Consider the following 22,744-nt stretch of genomic DNA (forward strand, 5'->3'; position numbering starts at 1 on the left):
CTTGGTTCCAGGGGCTGGTGGTGAGGGCCTAGGAACTGTTCCACATGTGGGCACAGAGGCAGGAGGATGCCCACCTGCACAGGTGACTGTCTCCTGTCTCTCTCACTTGCCTCTGCTCTCCTTGGTAGGAGGAATTCATCACTGACTAAACAACCCTCCCATTAGCAGGAGGGAGAGATAGTTTGGGGGCGGGGGGGATGAAGTGCCATGGGAAGGGACGATTAGTGCCGACACCTGGAAGGTGGGGCCCCAGCTCAGCCTTGGCCCGATGTCACAGGACACTCACCATTCACCTGGGAGGGTGACAATGAGTACTCCCGGTCCCCATGTCTCCGCTCTGGTTTGAGGTTTCTGCTCTGCCTGCCGGAGCCCTCCAACATGTTAACAATCTCACTTCTGTCGATGTTCCGCAGGGCTGTGTACAGATTCTCCACTGTCCGGAGAGAAGAAGGGAGACTCTTGAGTAAATTCAATGGCGCTAGAGCAGCCAGGAAGGAATGCTGAGTTACGTTAGCCCAACAGACGCGGGACAGGAGGAAGTCTGGGGAAGAGAAGTACTTCTCCTTTTTGGATAAATTATCTTTCTATACAACAGGTCTTTACCCAAACCTAACATTGGCCATTTGTAGTTTGTTTGTTTTATTTTGTTTGTTTGCTTGTTTTGTTGTTTTTGATGCTGGGCATGAAGTCCATGGCCCTGTGCATGCTAGACAAGTGTTCTGGCTCTGCTGAGCACAAACCAGATGTTCTATGGCAGATGTGAAGCAAAGGTAGGGTGTGTGTGTGTGTGTGTGTGCGCGCGTGCGTGTGTTAGCTATAAGAGCAACAAGAAAGCAAGGTAAAAGGCTGTCCTTTTGAAGTCTTGGTCTAAGATATAAGATGCAGTTGGAAGCATCCAGCTCTGGTACAGGGCAGGCTTTTGAGGAGATGCTGCAAAGAGAGTGAGACAAGTCTTTCCCCAGGCAGGATCAGGGTGCTTCTAAGAGATTGAGAGTGGAAGCAGACTAGGCACGCCCACCGCTCTGTTCTGACACCACACAGCACTCATTCAATAGGAGTGCTTTGAAAACAATAGTCTCACATCCTATAGCATATTCTTCTCAGAATATTCTTCACTGGGCAATTTTCACCTCACTGAGAACAAAGGGGAATGTTGAGGGCTAGAGCTACGGGTAATGCTCTCTGGTAGGATTGCCTAGGGGACCTCAAGACAGTGAGAGGTGAGAGGAGAGACAGAGAGAAAGCCCAAGGTCAGCCAAGGTCGGCAGCAGCGGGAATGACATCTGAAAGGACCCTGGTGAGGCGCAGGTCTATCTAGCAAGAGAGTTGGCTGGGTGGTACTGACTCTTTGCATTTTCGCCTTCACGGTCCACCCAGAGGGTCAGCAAGGCTGTACTCTGGTCCAACAAGGAGTTAGGGTTTTCTACACGGATCCGGTTGATGTCCTCCACGCTGAACTGCAGCTCCCGGGCCAGCTCTGTAGGCAAAGAACCAAGAGCCAGTATGAGTGCTGAGTTTATAATGGCCGCCATTAAGTCCGGGGTTCTTTCCCACCAGGAAAGATTTGGTGCTGAGTAAGTATCCACCTCCCTGTCCTCCCTGTGATGGAGACAGGGAGGCAGAACCAGGGACTGGATGAATAAACACAGCCAGGCTCTTTCTTCTCTCATGACCCCACTCAGGAGGTGATGGGAACAAGCCTCCTCACCACACAGGGCAAGGGAGTCCCCAACCTGTGGAGGAGCTATAGATCCGGTTCCCTGAAGCACTGCCTTGCACAGATGGCCCCTGGCTGTCCTCCAAGAGCTGGAGGATAGAAAGGTAACCCTGCGGTTACGAGAGCACCTCTCCGTTATTCTTACTGTGACCGCTCGCTCAGGAGTGTTTAGAAGGTGAATATATATCAGAGTGCTTAAGTATGAAGAACGAAAAGGTGACTGCAAGTCAGAGCATGCCTATGATACACACGCACACACACACACCAAGTAGGAAATAGAACTAGCCTAACAGGCCTAAGAAATGGTCAGTTCCCTAATTCTGAATTCTTGCTCCAGGCTTTGTAGCAAGAAATTGTAGCAAGGCCATGCACCCAATGGGCTTTGAAATGAACAGAATTTAATGAAGAGATGAACCCAGACACAGTTTTCTTTGAGAAAAAGTCAAAAAATTCCCCTGCCGTGGTGTCTGAGTCGTCTAACATGCCACCATGCAGGCCAAGCGCGTGCAGGGTGACCTTCTACATAAACGTGACAACGAGACAACAATGAGAGGCAAGAGAGAACGTGGCAGCTTACAGGGCCCGAGGCTGCACCAAAACATGGAGCATTTTTTTTTTCTGCCTCTCTTTAAATCATGTCTGCCCTGCTGTAGCCAGGAAGTACGGCAGTCTCAGCTATGGCCAGAGCTAAGAAGGTTAAGCAACTGGAGAGCTTGTCTTTCGCCCTCCTTCCCCACAGCAGGCTGCCTCTGAAAGGCAATGTGTGGCTCTGGGAAGTCAGTGGGCACAGTCCACTGTGTGCTTACGTTTATTAGTTTGATTCTCTGTGTTCTGTTACCAGCTAACTACCAACTTGCTTTATGAAGCCGGGTCTTCACATCCCCACTGATAATACAAGGCAAACCAAGACATCCAAAGGCAGCTGTCACATCAAGAGTTACTGCTGTTAGACATAAAAATCTGTTTATTTTCAAAGGTGTCTCAAGCCAGCTTAGGTCCAGCTCAGCTGCAAAGGAACAGGGGACACTGGATCCCTGCTAATGCCCGCTGCTCTAACTATTCACAGACACTCAAACCAGAAGTTGGGAGTATAAACCTGGTGTCAGCCAAGTTTTCCTGCAAGGCCATGCACCCAATGGGCTTTGAAATGAACAGAATTTAATGAAGAGATGAACCCAGACACAGTTTTTGTTGAGAAAAATTCAAAAACATACACAGCAATGGAAAAGATATAACCCAGATGGCATGTAAGATTGCTCCCTCCTGATTATTAACTCAGGGGTTAGCATTTATAAACTCCTCTCTGCATTCAACCAGTCCCCTGACAGCTTGGGCTGAGACTCGGCTTGGCAAGGTCGTAAATAAACAGCTGTTTCCCCCTGAGTCTCCAGTCTGCTTGTTATAAAGTAAGGACAAATTGTTTCTCACAATGTTTTCAGGGAACTGGACAAACATGGAGGGAGCTCACTGCTCTCCACTGGGACCCAATGCATTGCTTATAAAATGGGCTATCACAGGCTATCACAGTAGATGATGACAGAGGGCTGGAAGCACTTCACTACAAATCACCCAGGAGGAGGGCCCTGGGGTTAGGTAGGCACAGGGCTCTTTTGCTCACCTGCCCAGCTTAGGCCGAGGTGTTCTCTGATGACAGCCATCCTCATTTCGACACGGTCTGTGTCACTGGTAAAACCTGGAGAGATGCATTGGGTTGCAGTTAGCAGCCTGGGCCGGGCACAGCATGGATAAGGTTGATGTACAGTCCTTATAGAAGGATGCTCAGGTTACCCAGGAGCCTTCAGATCACTGTCAGGTAGAGACCTAAAGGAAGGGCTTTGCCTGCTGCAGACAAAATAAGATGAACTGGCACCAGGACAGAGTCCTTGGCAAGGAAATTACTGACATATTCGCCTTATGGGGACACAATGTCGAGGTGCTAGGCAAGGGGGGTCCTACCCAGCCGTGACTCGCTGAGAATGCTGTATCGAAGGGTCAGGGGCGTCAGGGTCCTTCTCCTGTCTTCTGCTCCACTGCCCTGCAGAAGACAAAGACGGGGCACAATGGGTTTTGGGATTAAAAAAAAACCCATTGCACTCCCTCTTAGAGAAGCTGATGCAAGCTCTCATATTGTAGGGAGGGGACACAGTAGTCCGTGGCCTGATAGATAAGAACTGTGGGAAGAGGAGGGGGTGGGAGGTTGGTGATGCAGTCACCTAGGAGTCAGGTAGGGACCATTATGACTTCTGTCTCCTTGGCTGAGGAGATTTGAGACATAGGAACAACTTGCACAAGGTCACCCAGTAGAGACAGATCTTGAATTTAAACTTGGCTTTTCTTTTTTAGGTTCTCTTCTGTTCAGCGGCTCATTTCTGACACTGCCCTGTGGCTTAACTCTAGGGCCTATCTGTTCTAGGCACTGGACATTCCGTTTGAGAGAGAAGTAGGCTCACCCTCATCCCCAGAAGGAAAAGAGAAACCGAGTCACATATATGAAGGTGACCTTGTTTCTCTTCTAGGTGACCATGGAAGGCAAATGATTCAAACAACTGCACAGGGGTGCTGGCAGAAACATGGCGACATTCTGGAGATGTGGCCCCTCCAAATGTCCAACCAAGCAGCACATGATCGGGGATCAGAAAAAGTACATTGGTCAAGACTCCCTGGCTGAGTTTGGGAACTTTGGTTTTGACAGTGGCTGGGGACACTCAGGTCCCCTTGTTTGAGGGGTGAGACAGGCAAATCAATTGAGAAGAGACTTGACCACTTCTGTCTATGAGTATGTGACCTTGAGCAAGTCCTCATTCAGCTGTGCTCCCTAGAGGCCACAAGAGCAGCCAGGGGCTGTGTCCTCCACATTCTAAGGAGGTTGGCTCCAGTGAACAGTCCTAACAGTACCTGACCCTGACATTCGCTCCTCACATCACATAACCAGGTTTTACAAACATTCCAGGGCAAGCTTTCTCTGCCTGGCCACAAAACAAATATCCACAACAGGGCGCGAGCCTTGGGGAGCCTGGGAATTCAGAGCTAGTGTTTGAGAGGGAAGAAAAGAAGCCCTTTGGACACACGTGTGTTCTGGGGTCTACGGGGTCTACCCAGAGAGTTTCTAAGGGACGTTGGCAGGTGGCAGCTCACCTTGGTGCAGGGGGGCATGGTGATATTCAAGTGACAGAGGATGTGCTGTGTGTCTTCGTACTTCATTGTCTTTCGCAGGAACGACAAGAACCCTCCTGGCTCGCGGCTGCTGTCCCTCACCTAGATTACACACAGGGAGCTTTAGCAAGGCCCTTTATGCCTCTAGACTGGTGTTCTATGGGGGAGGGGTTCCTGCCTCCCAAACTCCTAGACCAGGAAAAGAAGGCGGCCACAGGAGGCCAGCACCTTCACGGGGATGGCCAGACGATTCTCTCGAAACGACTGGAAATGGAAGCTCCTCTGTTGGGCCGCTTTCTTGACAGGAACCAAGTTCCCCGAGAGTTCTGCAAACAGAGGCATCCCTTCCAGAACCTATAGGGGGAAAAAGCATGCTGAGCTGATGTAGGAATGCCTGTACATTTCTGTCCCCCTTCTTTCCCCCTTCTCTCACATAAGGGGAGGGAGTCTGAGAAGCCCCACTGCTTGTTTAAGCAAAAGTGACATAAATGAGCCACTCTCCCTTAATGCAGACTTGTAATGGACAGCACTTTCACATGCCCCCAAGCAGAACACGTTCCACGGCACTCAGTGGCCCGTTAGGACAGCGGGGCGTGTCTCCTGAAAACGTCCTAGGCTATTCTTAGTCTATCTGAAGGGGTTTTGCTCATGAGATGTGCTGGAGAGCCTACAAATACCTTCTCACACATAAGCACTCCTTCTATGCATATAATAGCATCAACTGAGATGATCTCGTGAACGTATCTCACTGCTGGGGGAAACTGAGGCCCATGGCTAAGAAGTACTCCGAGCAGGGAGTGCCAGAGCCGCATCAGAACCAGACACGCCCAAGCCTCAGCCCAGAACTTTTGGTTCCACGTCAGCTCTGCTGGTTGCTTCTTTTGTCAACTTGACACAAGCTAGAGTCACGTGAGAAGAGGAAACCTCAAGTAAGAAGCCCATCCCCCACAACCAGATTGGCCTGTGGGCAACCATGCAGTGCCTTTTCTCGATGATAGGTGTGGGCACAGCTCGCTGTGGGAGGTGCCCCTCCTGGCAAAGGTAATCGTTGGCTTGTATAAGAAAGCAGGCTGAGCAAGGCACGAGGAGCAAGCCAGTGACCAGTGTTCCCCCATGGCTTTTAATTACTTCCTGCCTCTAGATCCTTGACTTGAGTCCTTGTCACCACTTTCCTCCATGATCAACTGTGATGCAATGAGAAGTGGGAAACTGCAATCAGTTCCTCCCTCCCCAGGGTGCCTTTGGTGATGGTGTTTTATCACAGCAATAGAAACCCTAGCTAAGACATCACAGCATTCCCAGGTAAGATTCAGAGGGCTCTCAGAGGGTCTCTAGCTTCTTATATAAACATGACAGAATCGTAGCACTGGTAAAAATGTCCAAGTCCAGTTCCCATCCCATCTTTATATAGCATCCATTTGTCCACACAGCCCTTGCTTTTCCCAGATGTTATCACATCCCAGGGTTGCTGATAGTAGAAGCAGGGAGTTTGAGTGAAATCCTACAGCTATGATCGACACAGCATGAAGGTCGCTTTACACCTCTCTCCCAGCCTTGGTTTCCCAGTGTGTACATCAGGGATAACAAAGGTGCCCACAGCTAGGAAAGCTAACCCCTACTTTATACGTAAAGTACATTAAGATTTTTTTTAAATTATGTGTGTGCGCGTGTGCATACACCACATGTATGCAGGTGCCCACAGAGGCCAGAAGAGGCCACTGGATCTTCTGAAACTGGAGTGACAGGTGGTTGTGAGCTGTCTAAGGATGCTGGGAACTGAACCCAGGTCCTCTTCAAGAGCAGTAAGTGCTCCTAACTACTGAGCCAGTTCTCCGGCCTTGTAAGTTAATTTATATTGTACCAGAGTCACATGAAGAGTAAGGGATGATTCTTATACAAATCACTAGGCCAACCATCTGCCACCTCCCTGAGATGCCTGCGGTGGTGACTCTCAGGCTCTCATATCATATCTAAGGTGACTCTTGATAGAAGAGCTAAAGAGATATATCCTAACAGGCCCTGCGGCATCAGAGGTGGGACTTCTGGCCTGGACTAGCCACCATGTTCCAGAAGCCACCTTATCCCAGGGCTCCGTTCCCTTGAATGGAGTGAGAAAAGCCTCCCATGACTGTTATGAGGAGACCTTGCAGCCATACCTCTATGTCCCTGCTCCGGGCCACCTCCACGAAGTTTTCATGCTGCTCCAGGGTCTTGTCCACTTTGTCATCCGTCATGCAGTAGCAACGGAGCCGTCCTTCCCGAGCGTCATTCATCTTGGCAAAAATGACAAACTTAGCCATGTAGGGGACAGCTGTGAGCTCTTTGTACAGGAGAGTGGCAAAGTGCACAGCCTCCGCAGTCCGAGGACAGTCTGACAGCCAGAACCTGAAAGGACAGGGCGAGTGGTGAACATAGCCATGCAGCAGTCGTTGCATCCTGTCTGGTGGTCTTGTGGGCCACCAGCCAATGTGTCTTAAACCTAGCCTGGGAGAGCGGGGCCAGGCCATGAGGATGGCTCCCGGGTGGGTGGCTCCACCATGCTGGGCTAAAAATAAGGGCTGAGTCTCACCTGGCTGAGACATTGGTGGTAAAGTTGGCACACTCGTTGGCGTATACAAGTTTGGTTGTTCCCGTTATATCTTCCCACTGGGCTTGGTCAGTTCCACCTATGACAACAGCAGAAACAGAACTAGGAAATGCTTTTCCATCTGTATGCATGAAGCTTACCAATGTGCTCAGGACGGGAGAGAGGGACATCTGGGTGATCTCTGCTCTGCGCCCAAGCACTCGATCCCCTCAGATTTTGCTGAGGCCTCGCCCTCCACCCATAGACTTTTACTGAGGTCATTTTCTGTCTTCCCCGGGGGAAGCCATAAGAGCCCAAGGAGGCTTGCTGGCTTTGTCTTTTCACCATCCAGTGCATTCCCCCAAACCAGCTGCTGCCAAGGAAACGGACATGGAGAGCATCACTCACCGATGACGCTGCACAGTAGGCGCAGGCTGGTGGTGTCTCCCTCCCCACTGTCCCTGGGGTTGTCCGTCCATGAGGGAGGGAGCGGGATTCGCAGCCCGATGGGACGGTGGAACTTCCGACGCCTTGGCTCCACGGTCACAATGGGGCTGAATGTGGCCTGGTTACCCAGGAGCTTGGTCACCAGCTCATCCGGGACAGGCTGGGCCTGTGAAATGCCAAAGACAGGAGGCTCAGCCCTAGGCAAGTCAGTGGCCGTCTAGATAGGGCCAGCCAGGTACCCTCAGTTTTCAGGTGAGGAGGTGACCCTAACCACTCAACTGTCCTATATACATTGATGGAATAGTGTCCACCTAGGCTTGACCCCATGGCTTAGGTGTCATTCTGAGCCTTTTCTTCTGCCTCTCATGTCTATATTTCCCTTGGCAACTTGGCCCTTTTCAGACCTCCCATGGAATCCTTCCCAGGGGGACACAGCTGGCCACACTCAGTGGCCACACAGGGATGTCTACAGTTCTTCAGTAAACATCTGCTCACCCATCCCTCCCAGAATTGCTCTTCAGCTCAGATCTCCCAGATGTGGTAACATCCTCTAGAGCCTGACCTCCAGGTAGCCCTAGGAACTGGCAGGGTGTGTGTGTGTGTGCGCATCACCTGCAGAGCCAGCTTCACTTTCTTGGTCACAGCGTTTTCGGGGAACGTTGCCTGTACCAAGGGTACCAGCTTGCTTCTCAGGGAGCCCCCTTCAGGACCGATGGTGTCGTAGTCCTGGCAGAGCCGGGACATGATGACAAAGTACAGGGGGAAGTCGGTAGTGATGATGCGGCACACACGTTTCTTCTCCAGCTCCTCCAGGCTCCCCAGCTCTGTAACCACAAGCTGCCTCAGGCTGAGCTATCACTGTGGGGCCAGGGACTCCATGTCCTGGACACATCCCCTCCCTAGGGGCTTGGCAGGGAGGTAGCCTAGAAGGCTCAGGCTGAGCTATGACTGTGGTCCAAGGGTTTCCACATCCTGTCCTGGATACACCTCCCTCCCTGGCAGCCCAGCAGAGAGGTGGCCTAGAAGGAGCAGTCTCTGGACCCAGAGGCCCAGCAGAAGAGGCACTGGCCACAGGAGTTGGGGGGACACACATGTCTTAAGGATCCAGCACTTGATCATAAGGACCATTTCCAGCCCCTCTCACCCTTCCACAGCCCAGGCAGTGCTAACAGACCCCCTCAATATGCAACCTAAGATCCCATCTTCTAAGAGCAAGAAGCCTACCACAGCCCTAGGGCCCCTTACCTTCATCCATGCCATTAAGGATCTGGTCCAGGTAGCTTTCCCCATAACGACTCTTGTGCTCCTTCCACACAGAGCCGTTTTCACTCCTCAGAACCACCAGCTCACGATCCCCGCGGCCATGGGAGGCAAAATGGGGGATTTCCACGATCACAGGGCTAAGGTAGAGCAGATGTGGAAGGGGATTATCTACGGGGAGTCAGATACCTGGACACAAGGGGGATGGCAGTGGGCCCTGCTTACAGCCTTCAGGGAGAAGGGTCTACAGGCCTGGGCTATGGAGGAACCTGCCCTGGGCTACTGAGGCTCCTAAAGTCCCTCTGACTCTTCTGGATGGACAGCAGAGCCCTGGTGACCCTAGTGGGCTCCAGGAAGGAGAGAAATGAGTCTGTAGGTCATTCTTCCAGAGGATCATTGTGACCCTCTCTGAGGAATGCCTTCCAGATGAATTCTCTGGTGCTTACGTAACTAAACCCCGGGCCCCCAAATGGCCAGGTTTTCTCTCTTCTCTAGCATTCTCACACTTCTGAGAATAGTGGGTTCCCTAGAGCCATAAACTGAGTCCTGGGCCTGAGAGAGGCAGGAAGCCTGTTTGTCATCACAGCAGAGAAAAGAGAGGCTAGGTACTGCCTGGGTGGGCTGGGCCTTGGGAGTCTCGGCTGAAGTGGCAGGAACTGGTTGGAGACACCAGCTGCATATATCCTCCATACATGCACCGGCTGCATGGGTTTCTCACCTAAGGAACTGGGCCCCCGTGGGTCCCAGGGCAATGATCCTGCTGGCTAGGCCCTCTTCCTCAGCCAGTGGGGGTGGCGTGTTCAGCTTCTGCGGCTTAACGAGGCGGCAGGTGATGCGAGTGGGTGCTGCGCATGTCCGGGGAGGGATCACCACTCTGAGGCCATTATGACGGCTTCCTCTCATGGATCCCCCTCGGGCATCCACCATGAAGCTCACCAGGAACCTAGAGGCACAGGAAGATCATAACACGGCTGACTTCCTTCTCAAGGGCAGAAAAAAGTGGGTCCCAGATTGGTGCAACACTCACCCTGTGTGGACCGGGCTAGCCACAGGGCTAATGTTGTCTGAGGTCTCTGTGGCCGGGCTGCTAGGGATGAGGGAATCCTCATCATATTCTTTAGATGCCTGCAGAAGAGAAAGGGCCTCCTGTCTCTCTCTCTCTTTTTCAGTTTTAATTTTTTTAATTTTATTTTATTAGATATTTTATTTACATTTCAAATGCTATCCGGAAAGTCCCCTATACCCTCCCCCTGCCCTGCTCCCTACCTACCCACTCCCACTTCTTGGCCCTGGAGTTCCCCTGTACTGGGGTATATAAAGTTTGCAAGACCAAGGGGCCTCTCTTCCCAGTGATGGCTGACTAGGCCATCTTCTGCTACATATGCAGCTAGAGACACGAGCTCTGGGGGTACTGGTTAGTTGATATTGTTGTTCCACCTATAGGGTTGCAGATCTCCCCGGCTCCTTGGGAACTTTCTCTAGCTCCTCCATTGGCGTCCCTGTGTTCCATCCTATAGATGACTGCGAGACCTCCTGTCTCTTATCTTACATCCCCAGGACATCCAAACACGCCTGGGGTCCTGGAGCTCAGTGGAAGGAACTGCTTCCATGAAATGAACTCTGACCCCTAAAGCAGCATGGCCTCTGCTCACCATCAGGGTCTCTCCCTGCTCTACCATCCTCTGCCCGATGCACATCCCGCTCACCGGCCCACCCTCCCCTCCTGCATTCCCTGCCCTTTCCCCTCCTGCATCATCACCTTATGGCTACTTGCCCTATGGTCTGTATGTGTGAGGGGTCTGTGAGGTGAACCGACCCGTCAGGCTCTGTGGAGTTTCCCATTCCTCATCGACGTAAGGAGCTTATTTATTGCCTCACAAGACCCCGTGTGTCTCAGTCCACACGAAGAGCTAATAGCAGCTTACAGGGGACAACTGAACCCAGCCCTTATCTGGAGCCCAGGGTAGGCACTCAGTACAAATGCACCATACACCTCTGAGTAGGTTTATGACTTAAGCAAATAGTTGGGAAGAGATGCAGGGGCTCTGCTTAGCATGTACCAACCCCTGTGTTCTCTCCAGTGGTGGGGAGCAGGGGAAACTGAGGAGTGGGATGGTTACAGAGCAAGACTCACTGCCAGTGCCCTGGGCTTGTTCATGAGGCTTGGACAGCATCCAGGGGTAATGTCACAGTAGGACCAAGACCCCATCTGATTATCTCCCCGACGTTCAGCAACACCAGTGCTGTATTGTAGTGATTCCCTAGCATAGTTTCAGACCCAGATCTCGGTACTGTCTTGGGACTCATATTCCTTCGTGTGGTCAGGGAGGGGGTTCAGCCCACCTTGTCAGACCTCAGGGCAGACATGGCCAACCTTCAACACCACCATCACATCAACCCTCTCCTCTCCCGAGGGATGTTCTTGCTCTGGAGAAAGTGCCAATGGTCTAATCTTTGTCGGAGGAGATTAGACTGTAAGAACATAGTCTCACCCACTATCTCTAACCTTCTGCACGAATTCAGGTGGAATGCTATGAAGGCACTGACCAGGGTTCTGTCAGGAACACAAGTTCTACTGAGAGCAGTGCTCTGGTACCCCTCTGTCAGTGTTGGGGTCTCTGGGGGATGATGAGGAAAGGAAGGCACAGCCATCCCTTTGAGAGAGAGAGAGGAAGCTGACATGTCAGCCTCATTGCCCAGGCTGCACCACACAGGGAAGGCTTCCTTCTTGGTCCTGCAACTGCATGGCCTGAGCGTCTCCCTGCATCACTGCATGCTATGATAGTGTTTCCCTCACCCTGAGTTCCCTTGCTCCCAGAACTCACAGTGGAAACAATGGGTACACCAACTGCACTGAGTTCTATGGGACGCACAGAATCATGGGTCTGAACCTGTTCTGTACATGTCGTGATCTTTTTATACTTTAGCTCCTACTGTCCCCGGGTCATACAAACACAATCATGGAATGTCCTCGTTCCCCCTGCGGCGGGAGGAGACAAGGCTCTCCTTACTTGTTCCTGATCTTCAGATCGGATCACAACGGTCTCAGGTGTGACACAAGGGATTCTTGGGATGGCTGGAGACTCCACCCTATTAAGCAGGAATATGAGACAGTCAAAGAGCAGAACATTTGAAGCAGACCCTGACGTCATTCCTAAGAGACCTGAGTGACAGGCTTCAGCACACCTGTAATGACCTGACTCACTCACCCCTTACATCATCTCAGGTGACAAAACGACTCCCTGATCTACAAGCTGACCCATGCCCCTCCTGCACATCTGTCTCTCCCTCCCTAGGCATACCCAGGCCTGGCTTTTGCCTAAGCCCCTCCATCCCAATGACCCCCCCGGGGGCCTGGCTTTCACCTACATTTCTACTCCGAGTCCCAGAGCTGCACCTGGCCATCCACAGCCTGATCCTCCCACCCCAACTGAGCCCATCTTACACTTGGTCTAGCTTCGGCACAAAATCCAACAGCTCTTTCTCCTCACCCACATCCCGGGAGTCCCGCCTTTCAGCCTTCGAGCCGACAAGTTCGTCACCTGAAACCCAGGAGCTTGAGTGAGGGGCAGGCTGGAGACAGGAAATCTCTCTTGCTCTTGAAAAGCACCTCTCCCCAATCCACCTCTCAATATCTCCTCAAAAGTGGAGGGCACTTTTGGTTTCTGGTGCCCCAAGGGCCTGTTAGGCATGGCTATCCCCAGTCCTGTTCTTCCAACCCTAAAACCCAGGGTGGCCGGTTCCTAGTTCCTCTGTTTTGCAGGAAGGAAAAACAACAAAGCCAGAAAAGGTTTTTTTTTTTGTTGTTGTTGTTGGATGAGTTCGGCTTTACACAATAGCTCTTTCAGAGAGTAAAACGTTGCCACAAAAAGAATCACAGCTACAGATAATCATTTTCTCCCCCTCCTAACCCCCTTCTGGCACTTGCTTTGTAGACCAGGCTAGCTTTGAACTCAAAGATCTGCCTGTTTCTTCTTCCTGAATGCTGGGATCAGAAGCATGAACTGCCACACCCTGCCTAGGTTATAGATCATTCTAATCTGCAATTACAGAGAGGCAAACAGCACAGGACTCAGACCTGTTCCTCCCTTTATTTCCATTCCTACTTCTATACCTTGTAAATTCCTCCTTCTGGATTTATTGTTTGTAGTTGCACCTAAATTGGCAACCTGCACACCCCTTCCTTCCCTTCTTGGCTTGACTAAGAGCAGTGGTTTGGGCCCTGGGCCCCGTCCTGGCTCTCCCACTGCATCGGGAGCCCTGGCCCTGGTGATCTGCAGCCCTGGCCCTGTGACCGGGAGCCAACAAGATGGACGTAGAACTGTTCATGCAGGATGAGCACAAACACAGAGGCGTGAACACAGATACAGGGGTGGTTTCATGGTGTGCGCTCCTGTTTTAGTCAGCTCCGGGCCCTGAGTGGGGCCGGGCCTCGGAGGATGCGAAGCAGGCATGGGTTAGTGAGGAACTTGTGTGCTTATGGTGGGATGTGCTCTGGTGAGAAAGACCACAGGGAACAGAAAGCATTTCATACCCATTATAGATATGTGAGCAGTTCCTGGAAGGCAAAGAAGAGCCAAGTTGAAGCATCAGACCCAGTATAGTGAGAGGCACGTTATTAAGAAGGGGGCATTAGAACTGTCTAGCTGATCGTCATACCACCACCAAATTCTAGACAGAGGGGGCCATAGATCAAGCCCATCCTCACTATCCTGGGTTCCCTTGATTTAAGGCTTACTTGGGGGGGGGAGGAAGGAGGTGAAAGATACTCTGGAGATCACAAAGTTGAAACCTTAATCACCCATCACCCAGTGGTAATGGAGAAGACTTCAAACTTTCTGCCCCACTAGGTCAGAAGGGCAGCTGACCAATATGTGTTCTCAGTCTGAACAACCTGCCTTATTAGTTACTTTAGCTCAAGGAGAACAGCAGCCAGATGTTGCTGCAGCTGTTGCCAGCTCTTGATCAAATGCAACTGTATCAAACCTACCATCTAACTTGCCCATGAGACTTGAGATCATCTGAAAGGAGTTATTTTGTCAATAGGCAATGTTTGTAAGAAGTGGGTCTCCCTAGCTACATTGTATACTTGTATGTTTAGGCTAGACAGGTTTGAGGGGCTCTGAGGGATGCCTGAGAGAATGGAGCCTGAGTTCATCCACAAAGATTTTACCTTCATCTTCAGACACGTCCAGGATCTCATCCACTGTCTCAGGGTAGCTCATTCGGTGTTTGTCACTGACTAACTGAAAAGAGAAAGGGCGGGGGCTGGGACCCATAAGGAGCCAGGCACACTTGTTTCTGTCCTGCTACTGCCCCAAATGAGCAGCCAGGAAAGGTGATAGAAAAGATATGTTGCCAAAGAAAGCCAGGCCCAGGAGGCATTTGATCTGGAAGCTCATGCCCAGACTTCCCGTTTCCTCACCCATCCAATTCTTTGGTCACTAGGTGGCAGTATGCCCCACCTGTAGCTAAACTGTGCCTACCAGGCGGGAGGCATTGACTTTGGGCAGTAACCCTCAGGGCCCATGGCCACAGCTGGGGTAGGGGGTGGAGACATACCACCACACTGGTTTCATCTGTGACCACCTTGAGCACGTCTGTTACAGAGATGTAGCCCAAACGTTTGGCTATTGCCAGAGGTGTGGTTCCGTTCTAGGACAAAGGAGAGACAAGAGAGAGAGTCAGAGAGGAGAGTCTGTCTCCTGAGCACAGATCCAGTTCCCTTGGATTCTTCAGAAGCGCCCACAAAGACAGACTGGTCCTTGGAGCCAAGAAGAGGTATGTATAAGTATGTGATCCTTGGGGCCACAAAGATGGGACAAGGCAGGAAGGAGAATAGGACAAACTGTAAGCCCTAGGTGTTGGGTATATGGCCTTGGCATGAGAACAGGGCACCCTCCCCACTGCTGCCTGCCCCTGCCCCCAGGGCAGGCAAGCACTTTGGGGAGGAGCCAGTAAGGAAACCCCAGGATACAGCTGGCAGAAGAGCTCAGGGAAAATTGCACAGCTTTTGTTCTCTGTGAAATTCTTCTCTGCTTGCAGAATGTGCCTGGAGTCCACGTGGCTTCAGCCCTGTGCAGACCCTCAGCAAACACTTCTACAGACAAGGCTCCACAGCCTTCCAAGCTGGGAACAGCCTTGCAGGTAACCCTACAAACCCCTGCGAGAACAGGAAATGCATCCTGAAATCGCCAAGGCTGCTAGGGGTGTCTTTGAGGCAGGCCCAAAGCACTTAAATTTGCCTACTCCTGTCATAGTGAAGGCAGCTTCAAACACACCAGAAGGTGTGTCAGCAGAAACGGGTATGAGCCAGAGGAGAGGGGGAATGGTGTTGGGAACACGATTCTACGGTCACTCCAGTGTCTAAGCCTGGAATATGCAAGGCACACAGCTCTGTGGAGACCCCAGACTGTCAACAACCTATGTAGTTAGGTTGTCCCTACCCACTGTTTCCTGTTTTCAAAGCTCAGGACTGAGGCAGGGCCTCGAGTTGCTCTGGTCGATTCCTAAGTGAACGTCCAGGAGATGTTAGCCTGGGAGCTGGGTGTAAGGTACCTTGGTCTTGGCATTGCCCCTTGAGCTGTCTCAAACGGGACTGGGTGGGTACTCACCGAGCTGACCTCATTTGGAGAAGCACCATTCTTCAGGAGCAATGTCACAATGTCTGTGTGTCCTTGTTGAGCTGCCTGGTGCAAGGGGCTGTATCCTAGCTACGAAGGGAGGCAGGCATTTACAGGGTTGGTTAAGAGTTGCTGGAAAGAACTGCATGCAAACTCCAAAGTCCATCTACTATCCCTCCTGCTCCCCCCCCCCAGCCCCCATTTCCTTTTTTCAAAGCTTAGGACTGAGGCGGGGCCTTGAGTGGCTCTGGCTGATTCCTAAGTGAGTGCCCAGGAGATGTTAGCCTGGGAACTGGGTGTAAGGTACCTTGGTCTTGGCATTGACATCTGCCTGGTGCTGTAGCAAGAACTTCACCAGCTTGATGTTTCCATAATGACTGGCCACATGGAGTGGGGTGTAACCCATCTGAAAGGCAAGAAATGGGTGTAGGTGGCAAGGCCCCATCAGAGCCATTCTTAAATGGAATCCTTACAGAAGCAACCATCTAAGGGAGGGGAGGAAGCCATCGGGGAAGGGCGAGGGCTACCATGAGACATGTCACCGATGCTGCTTAGAGAAGGGGCAGGATTTGGCGGCAGACAAGTGGAGGCTGATGTGAACCTGGAAGAAGGGGCTGGGTGGAAAGCTGATAGCCTGGGAGATGAGCAAGGGCAGTTGATGTGAAGCAGAGAGAAGACAGAGTGGGGACCGACGTCTGGGGCAGCTCTTAGAGAGGCTGGGATTGGAGAGAGTTGTACTGGGATCTAAGAAGCATTCTTTTTAGAAGGAGAGAGTAACACACTGGCCTATGCTCAGAGGAGCACTAGAAGGACAGACAGCCATGCACTGCCGTGCCAGTATTCAACAGCAGCAGACTTGTTTCATCTACAAGAGGGGTGGAGCCTCACTGTAAGCCTCCAAGTGGTGGTTGAGTTACTAGAGTTTGTAGGGACTGACCGTGATCTAAAGTGATGGGTCATGGTTGTCTGTGTGACTATGGGCTGCAGTGCTAATTTCGTATTGATTTTCGTTTGTTTATCTTTGGTGGGGATGAACCCAGGTCTCTCACATGCCAGCTCCACATCCTCCGTGTTCAAACTCTGCTCCACTCCCTTGGATTACTTTGGTGTCCTGCCCAAATGGCTGATAAGCCAGGCCCTCTTTGGTCATGTATGACCCTAGGGAGCCAGCTGAAGATTCCAGAGACCTTCTTAACACAGATCCTATGAGTCAGACCTTTGTGTCCTGGGATGGCTTCGTAGTCTATGAGGCAGCTCTAACCTCTAGAACAGGATCCTTTCAGGAAGAACCCCCCAAATTCTGAACTAGGTCCAGGACACCCTTGGGCTTTAAAGAGATCTTGGCTGAAGCTGTAGGCAGTTCTTGGGGTGTCTTCAGTACACCATTGTAGTAGTGCATCTCTGGAACTGGGGTGCATGTGTGTATGGTGCTGCTGGCGTTACTCTCCTCCTTTCTTGGGGGTTGTTTTTCTTTTTCAGCACTGGGGACGGAACTGAGGGCCTTGCACACAGCTGGGCAAACTCTACATGAGTTACATCCTCAGCCCTGTATCCCGAAACAAAAGGAACCAGTGCTTCTTTTCCATGCAGTTCCTTATCCCACCAGCGGGAGGTGCTCTGTTCTCCCTCTGGACTGCCACCTTCTTATTCTGGATGTCTCATTTTGTGACTCCTTCCTGTCACTGGGGACAGATGCGCAGAGCCTTGTGCTGCTTGCCATACACTCACCCTTAAGCCACGACACAGGGCTCTTTGCCACGGCACGTTTGAGAGAAAGTCAAACTCCACCCAACACAGTCTTGGCATAAAAGGGGTTGCACTTCCAAGCAACTCAGAAAAACCCTGGTGTCTTCCCTCGCATGTGTTCTACATGTGTGAGACCACACTTAACATCCAAGTTCTTATGACGGACTCAAAGATCTAGCAGACTAAAAAAACTCCCAGGTATAGTGATCATGAACGCTGGTGTCTCCAGACTCAGGAGGAGGCAGAACAGTGTTGATCCTCAACGGCTTGTCTCCGTGAAGGAGACAATTTCAAGGTGTGAGGGTGTGCCTCTGTGATGTTCTAAGGTTTGGGGTGGGGGGTGGTACGCCTGGGTGGATCGTGTTGGGGAATGCAGCTAAGGGAGGGAGACAGCCATTACAGACACAGGCACGGGTTTCATGCCTTACCCGGGTGGTAGCATCCACGGTGACGCCATGTTTGATCAGCACGTCTGCCACTGGGACGTGGCCTTCCTGTGACACTAGGTGGAGAGGAGTGAGTCCACTCTAAAAAGAAACAGATGTGCACCAACTTTAAGCCAGGGAAGAATTTCTGTCTGCAGAAACAGAGCAGTGAGGCTTGCATTCCTCAAGTCTACGCAGCTCCATCTAGCTATCTGGCTGGTTATTTAGCCAAAAAATTTCCTATCCTGGGCCTCCTGAGTGTCAGGTGGCTATTTTTTTTTTTTTATCGTTTTAGAGCTTTATTGTAGAAAGGCAGGGAGAAAGGAGAGAAGGTAGAAAGAGAGAGGCCGGCCATGGCCATGTGGAGAGGGGGGGGGAAGGGAGAGAGAGAAGGAGGGCTAGAGAGGAAGAAAGGTGAGGGCTTAAAAGAGCCAGGTGGCTAACTTAAGGGAAAGTTCAGGCAGCTTTTTTTCTGTGCATGGCCAGACTGCTAATATGAAGACTGTGTCTTTGCCAATCCTGGTAATAAGGAGTTCTGACCAACATGGAAACCACTGGGCATGGCTGAGTTCCAATAAAGCTTTATGTAGTAAACAGTGGCTGGGGCTGGCCCACAGACGACAGATTAGCTGAATTGTAGACTTTCAATTGTAGCAATTGTTATTGCCATAGGAAACCTAGGTACCTTGGTTTCTTATTCTAGATGATACAGGCTACCACTGGCTTTTCCCAAGGGCAGAGCAGGGAGCATCCAAGAAAACACCATGCATGTGGAACCATGCTGGACCTTCTGAAAGCATGCATTACCACCTCTGCCCCGCAGCCCACAGCACTGTAAGGAGGGTGGGCCACTCTGGGAGTAGAAGGACCACATTTTTGGACTTCTCATCAGATTTCTCACTGGGACAGTATACTGGCTGGTTTTGGGTGTCAACTTGACACAGCTGGAGTTATCTCAGAGAAAGGAGCCTCTCTTGAGGAAATGCCTCCATGAGATCCAGATGCAAGGCATTTTCTCAATTAGTGATCAAGGATGGGAGGGCCCATTGTGGGTGGTGCCATCCTTGGGCTGGTAGTCCTGGGTTCTATAAGAGAGCAAGCTGAGCAAGCCAGGGGAAGCAAGCCAGTAAATAACATCTCTCCATGGCCTCTGCATCAGCTCCTGCTTCCTGACCTGCTTGAGTTCCAGTCCTGACTTCCTTTGGTGATGAACAGCAATGTGAAACTGTAAGCTGAATAAACCCTTTCCTCTCCAACTTGCTTCTTGGTCATGGTGTTTTGTGCAGGACTAAGACAGGTAGTGATGTGTCGAGGTGTGGGTTGTTATGTGAGAACTTGTACATCATTGTTGGGGAGGTTTGTTTTCTTCCCTGTGCTGAATCTCAACCCTGGTTCCCCATCAAATGATTCGACTTGCCTTTGTACTTCCTCAGGCTGCCCAAGCTCTGAGTCCTGTTTTCTAATCTGTTAGTTTGTGGTTTCTAACTGGTGAACTGACATCATGAATACCGAGATATCAATGAGCAGTGCTTATCGATTCTTCTTATCCGGTTGCTATGGTATAGGTTCCCCACCCTGCTCTTTTGATATGCTCGCTTGTCTGGGATTACATGTTTCTTGTGTTTTTTTGGTGGGTGTGTTTAACCCCCAATAATTTGAAGGCTACAAAACGGGGAAAGGCATTTAGTAATAATACACCTGGCAGATGGTTAGTATTTAAAATATCTAAAGAGCTTTAAAGAAAAAACACTTAATATCAAGAAAAAGGATAACCCAATTAAAATGGGGGCACAGAGCTGATCAGAGTTCACAAAGATGAAACACAAAGGACTGGGGGACACTTGGGTGAGGGCTCAAGAGCCTTAGTCATCAGGGAAATAGAAACCAAAGCCACACCTGTCAGAATGGCCAAGATCGATAGAACAAATGCCAGGTCATGCAGGTGAGGACGTGGGGTAAGGGGCTCACGCATCCATTGCTTCTGGAAGTGCAGACTTGTACAGCCATCATGGAAATTGGTGTGCTGGTTCCCAGGAAGCTGAGAGTGGATCTACCTCAAAATCCAGCTCTCCCCCGTCTTGGGAATATACCTAAAGGATTCTTTATCCTACTATAGGGGAACTTGCTCATCCGTGCTCATTACCGCTTTACCCGTAACACCCAGAAGTTGGAAACAGCCTAGCTGTCCAAAGAGATGAATGGGTAATTTATTTAAACAATAGAATATTTATTATTTAGCTGTTAAGAAATAAAAGCATGGAATTCACAGGCAAATGGATAAAATTCGAAAAAAAAATCCTGAATGGAGTAACCCAGACCCCAAAAGACAAATATGATGTGTATTCTCTTATATGTGCATGTTAGCTTTTAAGCCTTTGATAGTCATGCTTCAGTCCATAACACAATAGAGGTTAGATATAGAGATAGAGCAATCATAATATAGAGGGGAAGAGACTGGAGAGGAGGGAGGTTCCCCCCAAGGAAGGGGAAAGAGAATGAATAGTTATGGAGAGATAGTAGGGGAGATGGGAATGGGAGGATTTAATAGAGGGAGTGGACAGAGTGGGGTTAGGGAGGAAACAGGGAAAGACTAACACTAAGGGCAACCTGGAGGGTTGGTTATATGGAAACCTAACCACCGTTAAAGCTTCTTAAGATTTACACACGTGCGAAAGAAATCTGAATGAAGTCACCAGATAATGCAGGAGACAAAGCCCCCTTTACTACCAAGTGAAGCCTCCTGTGTCGGAAATGGATTACATCTAGTGAAGTTGTCTGCCAAAGGGGCTCTACCTAAATCCCTAAACAACCCAGGCCGTTGCCAGAGCTATTGGTTTCTCTTTGCAAACTAATGTTAAGGGCCTATTGGTGAAGGCAACATTACGTATGTCATTGAACATGAAGTCAAGTTGATGTTAACTAGAGCTTTGACCTCCACCGATTGGTATTCATGGACTGGAAGGTACTCTGCACGCTTCCCAGAGAAGAAAGGTCAACACCAGCCAAGCTACAAACTCTGCGATTTACAGTGACGCCCGGCCTGCCTGATATGCCGGTTCAATAGTGGCACAGACGTTGTGGGAGTGACCAATCACTTTTTGTTTAGCTTTAAGGCCCACCTTGTGAAACAGAACCCATGCCTGACATTTCATGGGTGGTCAAGAACCTGACACTAGATAGGATTTGAGCCTAAGGAAAACAAAACTATGTTCTGCTAAAGAAACATAGCAGTAGGTCCCTAAGGACATCATGCGGAACAGAGAACTGCCTTGTGTTTGTGTGCAGATGGACACACCCATGTGCATGTGTGAGGGGTCAGAGGCCAACCCTGGGGTCAGTCTTCAGGACTTTGTATCTTTGAGACACGGTCTCTCACTGGAAACTGCTCTCTGCTGGCTGGTCAGGAGTGTCACTGCTGCTCCTGTCTCCATGTCACCAGCAACACTGGGTCTAAAAGCACTAGGACCAGGCCTGGCTTTTTACATGGGATGATTGCAAGAGCCAGAGAGGATGGCTAACGCAGAGGAAAATCCATCTTGCACCACAGGAAGTAGCTATTCAGTACCAAATTATGAAAGCACTCCTGCATACAGATGCTGGCTACCCTGGAGCAGAGAGACTGGGTTTTCATACTCTACAATCTCCTTGTAGATCTTCAAAGGAGTATAGAAAGGCACCATGACACAGTAAGGCTGCAAAGGCTCGGGATCTCACTGCCTCGGGAGCCGGCTGTGGACTCAGTGCAATATTGAGATAGAACTCACAGAGGGCTGTTATTAGGGGCTCACCCACACACCTCACGCAGAAGCAGGGTGCTCCAAACTACATGTTTAGCAGGAAGCCGACACCTACATCAAAGCTGTAGGGTAAACTCAGAAGGCCTTACCTTGTTCCCCAGGTTGCCGTTGGCTTGCTTGGACAGGAGAAGAGCAACCATTTCCGTGTGGCCCTCTTGGGCAGCCAGGTGAAGTGGGGTCACGCCTTGTACCGACTCAGCATTCGCTGACCCTCCGTACTGCAGCAGACTGCGGGCCACCTCTATCTGGTTCTGCTTGGCCGCGATGTGCAAAGGAGTGTAGCCATTCTGAAACAAAAGGAGGTACCTGAGCTCAGAGGCCCGACAGCTGAGGTAATGACAGGGAGGGCTGGGCCTGGCTCAGCCTCTGAGCTAGGCTGCTGTCCTCACAGAAAGCGTGATATGTGGATGAACAAATAGACTAGCTACCGCATCTGGAGCTAGGTCTGCAGGCTCTCGGAGCTGGCAGGTGTCTGTCCTCTTCTCACCATGCTAACTAAGACTTAGTACCTTTCTGAGATGAGTGGCTGGGGAGGAAACATTTACCAAGTGAGATTCAGATTCCAGCTTGAAGACAAGGTAGGTAAGAGTTAAAGGTTCCCATCTCTCCCTCCCAGCAGTAAGGACTCAAAGGCCCAGATGTTTCATAAGGAAAAGAACCGGCGAAGCGTGTATAATGGCACACATCTGTAACCCCAGTGCTCTGGAGACGGAAGCAAGGTGAGCCTGAGCCTGAGCCAGCCAGGGCCACGTAGTGAGACCCTGACTCGAAAAACCAAACAGAATAACTGGCTCTTGATAGATTAACATTTCCTCTTAAATATGTCTGTCTCGTCTCTCTTCTCTCTTCTCTTTCCTCTTTCTTTCTCCTCCTTCCTCTCTTTCTCTCTCTCCTTCCTTCCTTCCTTCCTTCCCTTCTTTCTTTTTGTTCTAGACAGGGTTTCTCTGTGTAGTCCTGGATGTCCTAGAACTCACTCTGTAGATCAGGTAGCCTCAGACTCAGCAATCTCT

General features: G+C 50.6%; 1 protein-coding gene across 11 annotated transcripts in view; it reads right to left on the reverse strand.

Annotated features, from left to right (window-relative positions):
- Positions 1 to 22,744, reverse strand: part of Ank1 (ankyrin 1) — a 177,479-nt gene that overhangs the window by 26,064 nt on the left and 128,671 nt on the right. For 8 of the 11 annotated variants that reach the window (XM_085844072.1, XM_085844070.1, XM_085844069.1 and 5 more), the window contains exons 17-38: positions 21,824 to 22,021; positions 17,941 to 18,039; positions 16,074 to 16,172; positions 15,758 to 15,856; positions 14,706 to 14,798; positions 14,317 to 14,389; positions 13,678 to 13,701; positions 12,589 to 12,685; positions 12,155 to 12,233; positions 10,171 to 10,268; positions 9,862 to 10,086; positions 9,129 to 9,283; positions 8,496 to 8,707; positions 7,845 to 8,049; positions 7,440 to 7,536; positions 7,027 to 7,255; positions 5,099 to 5,224; positions 4,853 to 4,972; positions 3,674 to 3,752; positions 3,336 to 3,410; positions 1,346 to 1,477; positions 287 to 433 (exon numbers count right to left, since the gene is read on the reverse strand). In XM_085844072.1, the coding sequence (XP_085700198.1) occupies positions 287 to 433; positions 1,346 to 1,477; positions 3,336 to 3,410; positions 3,674 to 3,752; positions 4,853 to 4,972; positions 5,099 to 5,224; positions 7,027 to 7,255; positions 7,440 to 7,536; positions 7,845 to 8,049; positions 8,496 to 8,707; positions 9,129 to 9,283; positions 9,862 to 10,086; positions 10,171 to 10,268; positions 12,155 to 12,233; positions 12,589 to 12,685; positions 13,678 to 13,701; positions 14,317 to 14,389; positions 14,706 to 14,798; positions 15,758 to 15,856; positions 16,074 to 16,172; positions 17,941 to 18,039; positions 21,824 to 22,021 (2,761 nt within the window). The remainder of the gene's footprint in view (positions 1 to 286; positions 434 to 1,345; positions 1,478 to 3,335; positions 3,411 to 3,673; positions 3,753 to 4,852; positions 4,973 to 5,098; positions 5,225 to 7,026; positions 7,256 to 7,439; positions 7,537 to 7,844; positions 8,050 to 8,495; positions 8,708 to 9,128; positions 9,284 to 9,861; positions 10,087 to 10,170; positions 10,269 to 12,154; positions 12,234 to 12,588; positions 12,686 to 13,677; positions 13,702 to 14,316; positions 14,390 to 14,705; positions 14,799 to 15,757; positions 15,857 to 16,073; positions 16,173 to 17,940; positions 18,040 to 21,823; positions 22,022 to 22,744) is intronic. The other 3 variants (XM_085844074.1, XM_085844073.1, XM_085844068.1) reach the window with 1 other exon arrangement.

Source organism: Mus caroli, unplaced genomic scaffold, assembly GCF_978045245.1.
Source record: "Mus caroli unplaced genomic scaffold, Mus_caroli_1 scaffold_10, whole genome shotgun sequence".
NCBI lineage: Eukaryota > Metazoa > Chordata > Mammalia > Rodentia > Muridae > Mus > Mus caroli.